A 16,738-nucleotide genomic window follows, 5' to 3' on the forward strand; every position below is an offset into this window, starting at 1 on the left:
ACTCTCAGGACATACTCTGATATTGCATCATTTAAGTATTGTTTGAATGCTTCCCATGCACTGTCGATATTCTTCCCATTCATCAACTGATCCCATTCCACTGAACTCAGTATACTCCTCAGTTGGTCATAATTTCCTGCTTTGTAGTTCAGCATGTAACCTTTTCTGAATGGAACATTCATAAACTTGGTCACTTCCCAAGTGAGTACTGCATGATCACTGTCACCAACCGGAGGCAGAATAGTTACATATTTAACTGAAACACTATAATGAAATCTAACACTCTTTTACCTCGAGTTCCTTCTGTCACATGCTGCTTGAGGAAGTTGTCCCGCAACAGCTCAATAAATGCATTTTCATTCTTCTCATGAGATTCTACTGCTACCCAATCAATATTTGGATAATTAAAGTCTCCTATTATGATTACTGTTTTTGCGCTCATCTAGTCTATTTGGTGATGCATTTCTTCACAACTAGCAACTGATTGACCAGGTCTGTAACAACATCCCACTATGTAATTTGTCTTGTTAGATTCCACCTCACACCAGATGGCTTCAAGCTCACTGTCAGATGAAATACTGTTAGCAATACTACTCAGTCATAGGTCTCAACTCTAAATGGATTCAAGTCATCTGATATCATTAACAGCACATCTCCTATCCTATCCTCTCTATCCTTCTTAAATAAATAGTGCACCCTTTACACTCGATACCAGTCAGTATGTCTGATTCTAATAGCCGGGTCTCACTAATGCCTACAATCCGAAGTCCTCTACCCATTTGTTTCTGATACTCCTAGCATTCGTGTACAGAACATACCTGAATCTACCTGCATGTTCTTTTGTGTACTCTTGTCTGCAGTCTGCCTGACACAGTTGGACATATTGCAGATCTCTATTCTTCTCTCTAGGTGCCTTATACATGTAGACATCTCTGCACACATTTGTTGGGTCCGAACTGGATGAACACAAAGTCGAAATCGTTCTCCCCTCGTCAACATTTCCATGATAAAGCCCATTTCTGTCATTAACACAATTATGCATGCATACTTGAAAAATGGCTAAGAAAACTTGAAGGGGAACTTAGCAAACAACAATCTGGTTTCAGGCCAAATAAAAGGGATTATCAGGATCAGATTTTCACCTTACGACAACGTGAGAAACCATGGAATATAACAAGATTCCTTATTCTAAGTTTTGTAGCTCTGGAAAAGGCATATGACAGAGAGCCACGAAAAATGTTTTAACTATATGAAGTAAATTAGATATTGTATTGAACAATACATAGTCTGCATTTCAGGTATAAGTCAGCAGTTAGAATTAAAGGAGGTACACGAAGATCTGATGTTAAGTCAGTTGTGAGACAACGTGCATCCTTGTTTTACACCTCAATTAACATCAAATTATCTTCCTATACCTCTTTCAGTTATAACTTTATTCATTGTTATGATGTACAGACAGGGCTTGAAAAATTTTATGCTGGATTACCATCATCAAATTCCTGATATATACCCTCGAGGGGTGTACCAGATATGATAGCACTACATGAAAAATTTACATCATTACTAACTTCCTATCTACAGTTTTGTTCCAAATCAGTCTGTTAAATATATAATATAAATATAATATAAAAATATAATATAAGAAATATAAGACCTGAAGTCAAGACTTCAGGTCTTATATTTCTGTCTTCTAAGGCAGTTTTTACTGTATCAATCCACCTATATCTTGGTCTTCCTTTGGTCTTTTTCTCAGAGTTTTGAGCAGAGAACACTTGTTTTTCTAATCTTTCCTCTCCCATTCTGCTTAAGTGACTATACCACCCATGAATAGCTCTGCTAACACTTCCCTGGATGATGACAATGTCAAGTTCTTTCCTAATATCCTCGTTTTTAATATGATATTGCCATTGATGCCATCTGTTCGCACCCCTAATCTTTCTCAGGAATCTCATATCTGCAGTCTCTTGTCTTTGGTCAAGTGTTTTATTTCTAACCCAGCTCTCAGATCCATAAGTTAAAATTGGTTTAAATACTGTCTTGTTTACAGGTAATTTAGTGTTTTGGCTAATTTCTCTCTTATTCCATATAAATTTATTCAGTTGACTTCCTACCATACCAGCTTTGTTGATTCTGTTGTTTATTTCCATATTCAACTTACCATCTTCACTAAAAATTGTGCATAAGTAGCTGAAATGTTTACTTGTTCTATAGGTTTTCCATTCACAATGCAGTTGATATTTTCAGTGCTTCTGCCTATTTTCATGGTCTTTGTCTTGTTATTGCTGACCTTCATACCATATCTTACAACAGTTATTCAATTTAGTCAGGGAATCTCGGAGACTTGTAGTGGATTTATTTAGAAGTATAACATCATCCGCATAAAGCAATGAGCTGAGATTAACACAAATTTTCATATCATGTTTAATACCACTTTCCTTCATAATGTGATCCATATAGATAATGAATAACAGAGTGGATAATGTACATCCTTGTCTCACACCAGATTTAACATTAACCCATCTTCCTATACTTCAATTCTAACTGCTGACTTACAACTCAAATAAAGACTAAGTATTGCTTGATATAATGCCCCATTAACACCATATAACTGTAGCATTTGGAATAGCTTCTCTCCTGGCACCTTGTCATATGCCTTTTCCAGATCTACAAAACTTAAATACAGATCTTTGTTATATTCCCATGATTTCTCAACTGTGTCATAAAGTGAAAATCTGATCCTGACAGCCTCTATTTGGCCTGAATCCAGCTTGTTCTTCACCAAGCTTCTCTTCCACAATCCTTCTCAACTGTTTCTCAAGTATACTTGCATATATCTTACCAGGAACACTAAATACCTCTGTAATTCTCACATGCAGTTTTATTTCCCTTTTTATATATGAGTACTATGAGAGCTCTACTCCAATCATCGGGAATTCGTCCCTCTGTCCATGCCTTCTGAACTATGCAGTGCAGCCACTGTAAGACTTTTATACCTCCATACTTGAGCATTTCTGGTTGAGTATCATCTACTCCTGCTGCCTTTCCACATTTCAGGCCTTTGATGGCTTTTTTTTTCTACTTCAAGTATGGATATGTATTCCTGACTGTATGCCTGGTCAGTGTTTACCAGTGTGCTGTCATCACTGCTTGTTTCCTTTAGCAGTTTTTCAAAGTAATTACTCCATATTTCAAGGATACCTTTTTCTCCTGATTTCATGTCACCTTTATCATCTCTAATTCCTTTTACAGCACTTCATGTTGGAGGTTTAATGGATTTTTTACAACACTCAGCACTCTTTCCTCCATTTCTGAGGTTCTTCAACAACCTCCAGAATATCTTGCCACCTGCTTGATATTTATTTTCTATATTCTTGCCAAAGTCCTACCATGACTTTTGTTTAGTCAGTTTTACACAGTGTTTAGCTTACTTACATTTGTCTCTGTGTTCTCTAAGAGTACAAGCTGACTTATTTGTCAGGAACGTTTGATATGCTTTCTTCTTTTTCTTCACTGCCTCTTTAACTTCCTGTGTCCACCATGAAGTTCTGATTTTTCTATCCTTGCACACAACCTCGCCATATATCTCTCTGGCTGAATCAATCAGTGTTTTCTTCAGGGCTTGCCACTGAATCTCCAAGATTTGGTTCTTGCTCTCAAACTCTTTCATTTTTTCTTCAAAAATGTTTGTGTATTTTAGTCTACAGTTCACATGTGAGAGATGCTCAACTTTTATTCTCTTTAAAACTTTCTTACATGTTCTTTTTTTTTTTTTGAATATGAAATTCAATTTTATCCTGCTCAAGACTAAATGGGGATCACTTCCAATTTCAAATCCTGTGTACACTCTGATGTCCTGCACCAGTGGAGAAACATCACTATCAACAATAACATACTCAATGAGACTTTTTTATTCCTTGCCTCTTCTCTCCATGTGAATTTGTGTACATTTTTATGTTGGAACATTGTGTTAGTAATAACTAGTCCATGTCCTGAGCAGAAATCCAACAGGTATTTGCCATTATTATTAGTTTTGCTCTTTTCTCCAAGTTTTCCCAAAATATTTTTGTATGTCTGACAATCATTTCCTACTCTGCTATTTAGATCCCCAACAAGGACCAACTTTTCCTTTTTCATTGTGTCAGTTGCTTTCTCTAAAGCCTCAAAATAATTCCTCCACTTCTACTTAGAAACTTTGTGGGACCATAGGCACAAATAAGTCTCATTGTCCAGTTCCCCATTCTCGTATATGCCCACATCACTCTACTTGAGACTGCCTGTCATTCAAAATGAGTCTCATATTTAGTGTTGAATTTGATGGCTACTCCTTTTATTCCTTGATTGTCATTGCCTGAATATAACATTTTGTATTTATTGCTCAGTAAGATCTCACTAGTTTTTGTCTTTTTAGTTTCAGTCACTCCTATTCTGTTGATCTGGTACTTATCTAATTCCTCAGCTAGCTCCATTTCTTTGCCATTCAGGCTTCTTATGTTGATAGTACTGATGTTGAACTCTGGTAATGTTGAGTTGGGGTAAGTTTTGGATTTGTTCCAGTAGGTGACTTTTTGCTCTTTGTCCTGGTTCCTTGGTGAAAACAACGGGAGCCTTGTTTAACCGGGCGATGCCTCAGCCAGCATGAAATGCTATCATGTTGTACCATCATTTAAAATTTTGTTTTAAGCCAATAAGAATACAATTTGGTCCGCAAAATCCCAGATTGCCAACCCATCCTCGTCTGTTCAGTATCTAGGTTATACCTAACAGGGTGCACCACGAGAAGGTGAGGATTGGACATTAGGTCAGAAGCTCTGGTCGGTTCTCTGCATTCCTTTGAAGGCTATGTGGGGAGGGGGGGCTATATAGTTTTGACCCTTAAGCACCCCTGGCTGGCCTACCAGTCAGGTAAATATTTCTCATCAGATGTTATCCTGGGTGTACTTTGCGACGGTTGTCTATTATTTCATAGTCATGGATTTATTGCTGGTTAATTGTATAGCTAATTTTTACCCTGTATGAGTTATTAATGTATTTATCACTCTTCAAAGAAAAAATGCATGCATTTTGTAAGTTATACAAAACCATTGTTGTTATTGTCATCATTACGCGACACTTCCAAGGCGTCCGAAGACTTATCGAGGGAGGGCACCCACTCTACAACTCTCTGTCTCACCACTCAAATCCACCAACTACAGTGAACCACATCATCTATGCCAATGCCATCTACTGCCCACCACTACCACTATCATTTGCCCACAGACAATTAAATTCATGCCCACAATGGGATTCGAACCTGCAACCTTTGGTTGTAGAGTAGATACACTAACCACTCAGCCAACCAGACTGGCAAATTATTATTTTTTATTATTACTAATCCTAATTTTGCTATGTTTTAATTTCTAACACTGTCTTGAATCACTTTTTTTGGGGGAGGCGGGGGGGGATTTCTTCTTTGTCATTATAAGCAAATGTTGTAAACATTCAGTACCATGAAAAAAGTCTCTACACCTATAACTACATTAGTGTATTTCCGAATTCTGATTGGTTCTGAAACATTGTTGGACAGACAGGGCCAAATGTACGATGTTAATAACTCAGAAAATAATTGAGAAACATTTAGAAATCAATATAATTCTTATTCCATCACTAGGTAAGAAGCTAAATTACTGCTGTGCACTGCATATCTATTTTAGGTTACCATGTTGCGATCAACTGGTTACCACATGGTATACATAGTGTGTTCTCTAAAATATAAAATGACACATCATTTTATATTTTAGAAAACCTGTCATTGGCCATATTACAGTATGACAAAATCAGTAATGATCGACAAAAGGCATTTATAATGATTGGCATTCACTATAGATGTGATAAGTAAGGTTAACATACAAAAGCTATTTACAACTTAAAAAAGGAAATAGAATCAGCAATATGTAATTAAAATTGATTATTAAACTGAAATACTGTAATTTTTTTTTAACTAAAAGTTCTCATTCATCAGAAACAAATAAGTGCATTTTTCAAACCCTCAATATTCATCCTCTATATGGATCACATAATGAAAGAAAGTGGTATTAAATTTCTTCCTTTACATCAGTGATTTTCTATCTTTGACTTCAAATCCTATTCACAGCTTTGCCAATGGCATTACCCTTGCTCATTCAAGAACCCCCCACCCCACCCCATAATACTGAAGTGATAAAAGCCTCAAAATCTTCCATAACCAATGACTTGAACACTGATCTCCTCAACATCCTTAAATGGGGTGAAGATAACTTAGTAAATTTCAATGCCATAAAAACTCAGGCCTGCCTTATTACTCACAAGAGAGATCATCCCTCACTTCCTCTTACTTTTGATAATGTTCCAGTTTCCTTTAAAGATTAGCTTTCTCTTCTTGGACTCCTCTGAAATGGTCACTCCAAGCAAACTCATCATCTTCCTTCATTCCATCCATCTCTATTTGGAACAATCTCCTCCATACTGTTTTTGCCACTGAATCTAACTCTAACTAAGAAACATCAATAGGTTACCTCTTTCTATTGAATCACTTAAAATGGCACTGTAGTGTTACAAGTCCTGTGACCTTTCATGTGTGCGGTCATTATCATTAAAAAAAATAAATAAATAAATAAAACTGCATATCAAAATTGGATATGTTAATCTCAGCTCTTTAATTTATGCAGATGTTATATTCCTAAATAAATCCAGTATGAATCTTCAGGATTCAGAAACAAAATTCTGAATGGAGAATTATTAAATGTTTTAGAACAAGTAAAACATTTCATCTATTTGGGCACAATTTTTAGTGAAGATAACAAATCAGATATGGAAATAAAAGAATTATCAAAGTTTGTATGGTAGGAAGTCAACTGAATAAATTTATATGGAATAAGAGAGAAATTAATCAAAACACAAAACTAGCTGTATACCAGTTAGTTTTCAAACCAATATTAACTTATGGATCTGAGAACTCGGTTAGAAATAAAACACTTGATCAAAGACTGGAGACCACAGATAAGAGAGTTCTGATTATGATCTGGGGAGTGAACTGATGGCATTAATAGTAATATTATATTAAAATAAGGACATTAGAAAAGAATTTGATATTATTAGCATTCAGAAATGTGTTAGCAGAACTAATCTCAGGTGGTATGGTAATATGGTAACTTAAATAGAAAGGGAGAGAAAAGATCAGCAAAACAAGTGTTGTTAGCCAGGTTGGTACAAAAAAGATCCAGAGAAAAACTAGATCTAGGTGGATTGATACAGCAAGAAGTCCTTAGAAGACAGAAATATATGATCTGATAATATTAGAATCTTGACTGATAATGCATTAATCTGGAGAGAGATTGTCAAGCAGAAGTTAGTAATGATGTATCTTTCTTGTATCACTATCTTAATATCCTATACACTCCATAGTTGCATAAATTTTCCAGATTAACAAATTTAAACATATATGTGTGCTTGTCATGTTTTTTGTTGTAGAAGAAAAAATCTGAACTTTATAGGAAACTCAAATAGTTACACAGTCGGTTTCTGGCAAGTAAGTGAGCATGTATTCTCAAAGAATACAGAGAAAAATATAAAAACATAAATTACTTGTAACAGTAACTAAACAAAAGTCTTGGAAAGAGTTTGGTAATAATATAGTAGATGAATATCATGTAGGTGATGCAGTGTTCTAGAAGCTGTCGAAAGCTTACAAATGGAAGTATTGTAAAACAAATAAGATGATAAAACTCACAAAAATTAGAACAAATATATTCCTGATGTTTGTAGTAATTACTTTGAAATATTGTTAAGTGAAATAGTGACACAACAGTTGTAGAAAAATGTTCAGGGAGAATGCAATCAGGAGTACATCCTGATGTCTTTGATTATTTTCGGTGAGGTCTTCTTTCTTGGGAAATTCAAACTACACTGGTTTCTACAAATTGAGCAATAAAGAGAAAAATCATAACTCAAAAACTGTATGATGAATTTCTGAAAAACAATTTGGTGAAAAGCAGTATGAGATGTGAAAGAAGATACACCCACAAAATTTTTAAATAATAGTTTAATTTAGAAACAAATGAGTGCATGAAGAAAATGGAAAAACAAACAAAATAAGATTATTAAAGTGCTTCAGTAAGGCATGTGGTCATCCCTTAGCTGTACTGCCAAGGGATGACCCAACAATTTTTCATACTGTTTATAATGGTGTTCAGAAGTTCAGGAATAGTTGTTATTGCAACTATTCCTGCAACACCTTGAGCAACCTAGACATGCTTGGTAGGATTAAGTTCAGGAGATGTGGCTGGCCAGTCCATTCATGTGATAGTACCTTCTTCAAGATATTGGTCCATGAGATTCGTTCAATGTGGACAATCATTATCATCTTTTAGGATAAATGTCTCCCAATCACGTCCATGTACAGATGAATATAGGGATGCTAGACATTGTCTTTATAAGTTTTCTGCATTTGTAGTTCTGCTAGAAAGCATATACAAGTCAGTGCATCCACCTAATGAGATGCCTCCCCAAACCATCATACTACCGTTACCATAAGTGCTGCCCTCATAGTTATTAGAGGGATGATAATGTCCCTGTAGTTTTGCTTCTTCAGTTTCACTGATCAAGTTAAAGGAGACACTAAATTATTTGATATTAGTAGTGATCCATCACAAGTTGTCCACATACTCACCAGAACGCCAGCTAATCCTCATTATCCTAACACCCTGATCCTTTGCTTAACAGTGTCTGATTTCTACTCCTCCTTTCTGTAGACCAACTGCTTTTTGCTCTCCCAATCCAAGCACATGTTACAACTGAATAACTGTGGAATGAGTATCTTCATCCCACTCAAAACCCCTGACCATTAATAAAGTCTTAATTGGTCATGTGCACAAAAGTAGTCCAAGCTAGAAATTCAGCATAATCAAAGTCAGAAATCTCTGCTTTGCTATCTGCCTGCACTGCATTCTCATGGACATGTTAAAAAGATTCATCAACCAATGCACATCTTACTTTGAAAGGGTCAACTGCAGAAGATTTGCTTCCTGCTGAAATGGCAGTTGAACTTTCTGGTACCTCATGAAGTGTCAGTAAAGCAGAAGTTGCACACCTGTTATCAGATACAACTTCTATCCTTCCATGCTTCTACATCTCTTCTACACACACACACACAAATCCTGGTAGACAGTCTCTTTTAACACTTGTATTGATCATCATTCTCAAATTCCTGATATATGGGCCTTAAGGGATGGACAGGGTACTATAATAGTATTACTACATGAAAAAGTTATACTTTTACTAACTCCCTATCAACAAGTTTCCTCCAAATTAGAAGTTTATTTTGCACTTGGTTAGACTATAATAAGTTTAGTTTAATCCTTTATCCAAGTGTAGGCAAACAAAGTTTGTGCCTGAAAATATCTTCAGGACTGAGGCAAAGTGGTACATCTGTTGGCAACTCGTAGCAAAGGTGGACCAAGCTCTCATCACTCCTTGTCTTAGTATCTCCCATAATGCAAAGCACATCTCCTTGTGGACATGTATAATGCTATGCATTAAGGGAAGGGCCACATACCCAGACCGGTTTCAAACTTTATTGAGGTCTCGTCAGTGGGAGGCAGACCCAGAAGTGGTGATACTGAGGCAGAAGCAATAGAGAGGTCATATTTACCTATACGAGTTGCCAAAGGATGTACCACCTTATTATTAAAATACTCTGGATTTAGAGAAAGATGTTGGAAGTTTATTTTGCACTTGGTTAGACTATAATAAGTTTAGTTTAATCCTTTATCCAAGTGTAGTCAAACAAAGTTTGTGCCTGAAAATATCTTCAGGATTGAGGCAAAGTGGCAACTCGTAGCAAAGGTGAAACCCCCCCCCCCCCCTTAATGCATAGCATTATACATGTCTGCAAGGAGATGTGCTTTGCATTATGGGAGATACTAAGACAAGGAGTGATGAGAGCTTGGTCCACCTTTTCTATGAGTTGCCAACAGATGTACCACTTTGCTTCAGTCCTGAAGATATTTTCAGGTGCAAACTTTGTTTACCTACACTTGGATAAAGGATTAAACTAAACTTATTATAGTCTAACCAAGTGCAAATAAACTTCCAACATCTTTCTCTAAATCCAGAGTATTTTAATAATAAGCTGGTACACCCATTGGCAACTCGTATAGGTAAATATGACCTCTCTATTGCTTCTGCCTTAGTATCACCACTTCTTGGTCTGCCTCCCACTGACAAGACCTCAATAAAGGTCGAAACCGGTCTGGTAGTAGCCCTTCCTTTAATGCATAGCATTATACATGTCTGCAAGGAGATGTGCTTTGCATTATGGGAGATACTAAGACAAGGAGTGATGAGAGCTTGGTCCACCTTTGCTATGAGTTGCCAACAGATGTACCACTTTGCCTCAGTCCTGAAGATATTTTCAGGCGCAACCTTTGTTTGCCTACACTTGGATAAAGGATTAAACTAAACTTATTATTTCCTCCAAATTAGTTTATCATCTGCCAAAATGACATATTATGGAGATCTTATCTTTCAGTCTTTGCAGGATTTTTCACCAGCTGATGGGAAGCATCCAGGTTCGATCCCGTGTATATATAAAACAGCATGTACATATAAAACGTTTCTGTAGTAGCCAGCCTATAGAACCGTTTTATTGCTGTACCCTCAAATGGTTGAGGGTCCAGGCCCACGACAGCGAGAATGATTTTATCACTCCACCTAGATCTTGGTCTTTTTACTAGCATTCTGACATCAAATATTTGTTTTGCTAGTCTTTTCTCTTCAGTTCTGTTTAAGTGGCTGTACAACAGAAAGTAGCTCTGCTCACATTGCTGAATGCTTACAAATTTGAGTTCCTTTCTAATTTTCAAATCTTCAGTTTTAATATGATTCTGCTATTGTGTCATCTGTTCACTCTCCTAATTTTTCTCAGAACCCATGTCTGTGGTCTTTATATATTTTTTAACCCAGCTCTTGGATCTATAAATTAAAACTTTTGTATACTGTAGTTCAGTGTTTTGACAAATTTCTCTCTTTTCATGTAAATTCATTCATTTGACTCCTCACAGCCATTTTTGTTTATTCTGTTGTCTATATATTTCCATTCATTGCTGATGTTTTCAGTGTTCATGCTTATTTTCGCTGTCTTTACACTTTTGTTATTGATTTAATGCCAGTTTTTGTTACAGCATTTATTCAATTTAATTAAGGAATCCAGTAGATTTACTAGTAATTTATTTATGAATGTAACATCATGTAGAGCTCAGATCAACATCTCCAATTTTTATATAAAGTTTGCCACTTTCCTTCATAATGTCATCCACATAGATCATGAATAACAGTTGTAGTGTGCATCCTTGTCTTTCACCTGATTTTACATCAAACTTCTGGTTTCCTAATATCTCCTTCAATTTTATTGTTATTTTTTTACAATTTTTACTCTTATATATAGATAAGAGTAACATAAAATAGAAAGCAAGTCTAATTGCTTTGTATTATAGTCCAATTTATACCTCCTGTGATGTTTTACCAAAAAGACATCTAAAGAATCCTTAGCAATTTACATAACAAGTGTCCTGGTTCAGATGGTGTCCTCTTCCCCAAACTATTAAAAATTTTTATTCTGAAATTCACATCCATCCTATACAAGCTGTCATACACATGTGGCATCTATCCCCAATAGCATGAAATTGAGCTTATATCCAACTAAAGGAAGATCAGTCATCATTCACATTATCATCCATGTCATGATTGTTCTTGCATAGACTGAAAGTATGCAAGAACATTTTCCTCACTTGTCATCACATTCATTGTGTCATGGTGGATGGTTTCCTCTTTTCAGATGTCCTCAGTTTCTTTTCTTTATTTGATAATGCTTTAATGCTCAAATCATCTTAAATGCCAATCCCCAGTCTACTGAGGACAATCTATCAATTTCTTTGGTTTGTGTGGGTTTTTGGTAGAGTTCGCTGCAATGACTTGTTTTATTTTGTAGGGGTTTGCAAAGCACAACTTTATGCGCATCATAAGGTACAGATATGCATCACTCAATCACTGATTGATTGATGCGTATAACTTGGTGTATACTCTTTTTCTGTGACTTTGAACCCTTTTAAAGTGTCAGTTGAACCTGGTGTAATTCAAGCTTGTTTGCTTTATGAATTTAAACTCAGGCTTCAGAAGCATCCTATAAGATATGTGTGGTATTTGGAAAAGATGCAGTAGTAGAATGTATTGCACAGAAATGGTTTAACAAATTTGTTTCTGGTGATGAATCACTTGAAGATGTACCACTTTCAGGAAGTCTCCATTATTGATAATGAAGAATTACATGCTGCTATTGAAAATAATTCAAGATTAGCATGTCAAGAACTTTCACAAATGTTTAACATGAGTTGTGAAACAATTAGTTTATACTTGCATCAACTGGGAAAATCATGGAAGCTAAGCAAGTGGGTCTTGATGACAATAAACTTCAAAGGCTATCAATTTGTTTTGGACTTCTTTCACATCGTAAAAATGAGCCATTTATGGATTGCTTGCTCACTTGTTATGAAAAATCTATCTTGTACTCTAACAGGAAGCAAACTTATCATTAGTTGTAACCAAACAATCCAGTACCACGCACTTCAAAGGCACCACTTCATCCCCAGAAGAACTATGCTTTGTGTGTCCATTTCAAACAAATTATGGAGACTACAACCATCGTTAGAAATAATTACTTTAATTTCCTGATGTTTTGACCTTCATATGAAGTTCATCATCTGGAGTATACACATGTATATACAGACACAAGCTTATTCTGTTTATTTTATCAGATATCCCTTTAATGTATGGCATAGTTAGTTTTATTGTAATCTAGTTTATTTTTATTATTATTTTTTTCACAAGCCCTACTTAAAAACAAAAATAAACTAGATTACAATAAAACTGTAACCATTCCATACATTAAAGGGATATCTGATAAAATAAACAGAATATTACAGAAATACTACCTTAATGTCACATTTAAACCTCCTGCAAAATTAAAGAACTTATTCAACTCATCCAAGGATCCATTTCTTCTGCTGGCCCACCCTGAAGTGTACCATATTCAGTGCACTTGTAATTTGTCTTCTATAGGTGAAACAGAGTGCACAATTTCTATCCAAAAAAGGAACATAAACAGCACATTAAATTTAATAACTATGGTAAATCTGGCCTTTCTGATCATGCCCTGAATACTTTACATAGAATTGACTGGAAAGGCACCTATTGTTTACATCACACCAAAAAATGGTATAAACATAAATTTAAGGAAGCCTGTGAAATTTCTTTAGTTTCAGCTAGCTTAACTGTTTCAGTTTTCTGAACATTCTCCATCATAGGTGAGTTCAATAAAACGTAATTCTGTCAAGGTCATTTTTCTTGGTATCACCATTAGTAAAATGTAGTGTAGAGGAAAATGCACTAAAATTATAAATTATCTGTTATTACAAAACTTTTGACAATTTGGTTAGACACTGGTGAATAATTATTAAAAATTCTCATTTATAAGCTGATTTTCAATAAAAATTGGTTCAGCCAATCTCTAAAAAATTAATATGGAAAGTTCATTTGGAAAATTAATATGCTCTGTATTAATATATAGATCAAAATTAGGCCATTGTAAATTTTGATCAATATTTATATATTAAATGTTGTCTTAGAATATTAAATATCTTCCTAAATGTCTCCTTTGAAAGATATAAATGTTATTAAAATAACAACTATTATTTATTATATTTTGTAGGCGAAACAGTTCCTCAAGAAGAACAAACATCATTAAATGATCTTACGTCTAGCACACTTAGTCTTTCTGAAACTTCATCTCTTTCCAACTTGTCAGCAACCACTGTGCAAGTATCTTCTGAACCAATAGGAAATGAGGAAAGGGTAAAATTTGAAGAAGAAAGAGTTCGTTTATATGCACAAATGGATGAGAAAGATGATGAAATTGCCCGCCAAAGTCAGCTCGTTGAAAAACTAAAAGAACAGACTATTGAACAAGAAGAGGTAAATATAAAAATACACTCTTCGTTAAGTTAAAATAATTTTTTTAGGTAACTGAAATCATTTAGGTTATTCTAATGTAGTTTGAAGGTGCTGGATTTGCAATCCAAAAAATTCCATCACATAAAGAATTTTCTTTTATATATATACTTTCATAGGTTTATTGAATATTTTATTATGAATTCATCAGTAATAATACTAAACTTTTGAAAGACTATTGTTACTTAATTGTTTTATCAATTAAGTAACAATTTTACCAATTAAGTTATTTTAATGTAGTTTGAGATTGCTGGATTTGTAATCCAAAAAATTCCATCACATAAAAAATTTTCTTTTATATATGCTTTTCATAGGTTTTTTTGAATATTTTATTATGAATTCATCAGTAATAATAATACTAAACTTTTGAAAGAAACTTTTGTTACTTAATTGCCCTTTTATGGCTGTTGTGACTCCGCTGCTACATCTGTAAGAGTTATAACAGCTACAGGAGAGGCAGTTAAGTTTGAAAATAAATGGAAAGAACAGTTAAGTTTGAAAATGAATCTAAACATGCTTAAACATATCTAAACTTATATCAAGGAATATTCTCACTCAGCCTCAAGTCCTTTAGATTTCTCTTTCTCTCGCCCTCGAACATCTTTGAATGACATCATTTCCAAACACGAACCCAAGAGATTCTATGATAGCAATATATAATTTAGTAGTTTACATTATTACTAGTTTCCTATCACAACAGTTTTCTTCCAAATTAATCTTATTAGTTAGGTTCTTAGTATTTTCAGATCTTATATTTTATCTTCTAAGATACTAACAACTTCTCAAATCATCTGGAGTGAGTAACTAACTGTTACTCAATCTAGATGGTTAATTATATTATTTTATTTATTTTTTCATATCAGTGTACCTGTAACCAACTTAATTCAATTCAATTTACCTGTAACCTACCTTACAGAGGGGAAACAGGAGGCACCATCCCAATCCAAAAAAATGAACACAAACACCACATTAAATACCTCCACTATAGTAAAACAGGCTTATCAGACCGTGCACGCAAAAAACATGCCACAGAATTGACAACCTACACTACACCAAAACCTGGTTTGAAAGAAAATTCAAACAAGCTTGTGAAATGCTGAAACATCATCTAAATCTAAACAGAAATGATGGATTAATTATTCCAAGAATGTGGAGGACCCATCTTCAACCCATATAGCAACCAGAACAACCCCATACAGAAGAAAATCTCAATACAAAAGGACTGTAGAAATTGTTTAATGTAGTTCTGTTTTTTTTCTTTTTTCTCACTAGCGGTCAGTCTAGAATAAATGATTAACAAGCATTTAGATTCATTTTACTTTTATATATTGCAGCGGGATGTAGCTTGTATATTGTACATATGTATGTTTTTCTGATGATGATACCTCAATATAGATGTCTAAATGTCGATCGTTACTTGCTTAATGTTAAGTAAAGTAATTATTGTAACACATGTGTTGTGTCTCCACAAATTCTTCACTATGAATGCTGACCACCATGTAACCTTAAAAGAAAGAATCCTGGATCTCTTTCTTACTAGTGACTTTTTCCAAGTACACTATGAACAGTGTGCATCCTATGTGTAATTTAGACTGTAATCTAGTGCTGACCTCTCATGGGGCAACATATGCACATCCACTACTAACCCATGTGTTATATGTCATTATAACAATGCATCTTTGCAAATTCTATTTCTCATTCCCTTAGTTGGGATAATGTTTCTAACTTTCCAGCCTAAAACATATGTACTGAATGGGTCATTGAAATAATCCTCATTGGTATGAAACATTTATTCCCCATTCCAATTGATATACCTGGTCCCTAACTGAGCAGTGGTTCTCCAAAAGGTGTGCCTATGCTGTAAAGAATTGGATATGCGATAACTGGTTCTGATTAAAAATTTCATCTTCCTTTACTACTTATACCAAAGCATGGAATAGCTGCAAGAAAACTTATCAACTCATTCAAAATGAATTTTGAGACAGTTGATAGCAGGAAACTTGTATCTGCTCAAATAGCAGCATATTTTCTGGTCTCTTGCCAAGCTGTCAGCTGAACCCTCTCTCCAGCATCACTCCCCCTGCTGTTAGACTTGGATGGTTTTTGCATCATCACTCATAGAGAAAGTCAACCTCCTGGCTTCTTAATTTAATTCATATCTAGTTGACGATGGCAGGTGCCTCCAAATTATTCCAGATATGTACCACATTGATACTCTCCTTGACCATCACCAGAAAAAGATGAGAAGAATCTTATCCAAATTAAATACCAGAAAGTCCTCTGATTCTGATAGTATTTCTCCAATTGTTCTGAAGATGTGTGCTTTTTATGCTTTTATATTCCATTATTATCTATCCTCCAGTGTGAAAAATTAGCCCACATACAACCCATTCCTAAGAAGAGTGAATTTACTATTGAACTGCTGCTCAATTTCTCTTACCTTAGTTCTCTCCAAAATAATGGAGACAGTCATCATCATTCAACTCCTAGACTATCTTATTGACACACAACTAATAAACAATCGCCAATATGGATTCTGCCACTCTTATGGTCAAGAACCTGCTTATCTATGATAAGCAGGTTCTTGACCTGTTAACGAACTCTTCTCTGTTCGTAAACCATGGAAAAATTTGGCAAGTCTCAGGTGATTGCTTTTTTATTT

At 34.9% G+C, this 16,738-nt stretch overlaps 1 protein-coding gene across 2 annotated transcripts in view; it reads left to right on the forward strand.

Annotated features, from left to right (window-relative positions):
• The window catches only part of LOC150099979 (kinesin heavy chain-like), a 579,478-nt gene that overhangs the window by 268,562 nt on the left and 294,178 nt on the right, over positions 1 to 16,738 (forward strand). For both annotated transcript variants that reach the window (XM_090403282.1, XM_090403283.1), the window contains exon 12: positions 13,778 to 14,040. In XM_090403282.1, coding sequence (XP_090259408.1) covers positions 13,778 to 14,040 — 263 coding nt within the window. The remainder of the gene's footprint in view (positions 1 to 13,777; positions 14,041 to 16,738) is intronic.

Source organism: Typopeltis vanoorti, chromosome 13, assembly GCF_054136105.1.
Source record: "Typopeltis vanoorti isolate ZY-2024b chromosome 13, IOZ_Tvanoo_1.0, whole genome shotgun sequence".
NCBI classification, from domain to species: Eukaryota; Metazoa; Arthropoda; class Arachnida; order Uropygi; family Thelyphonidae; genus Typopeltis; species Typopeltis vanoorti.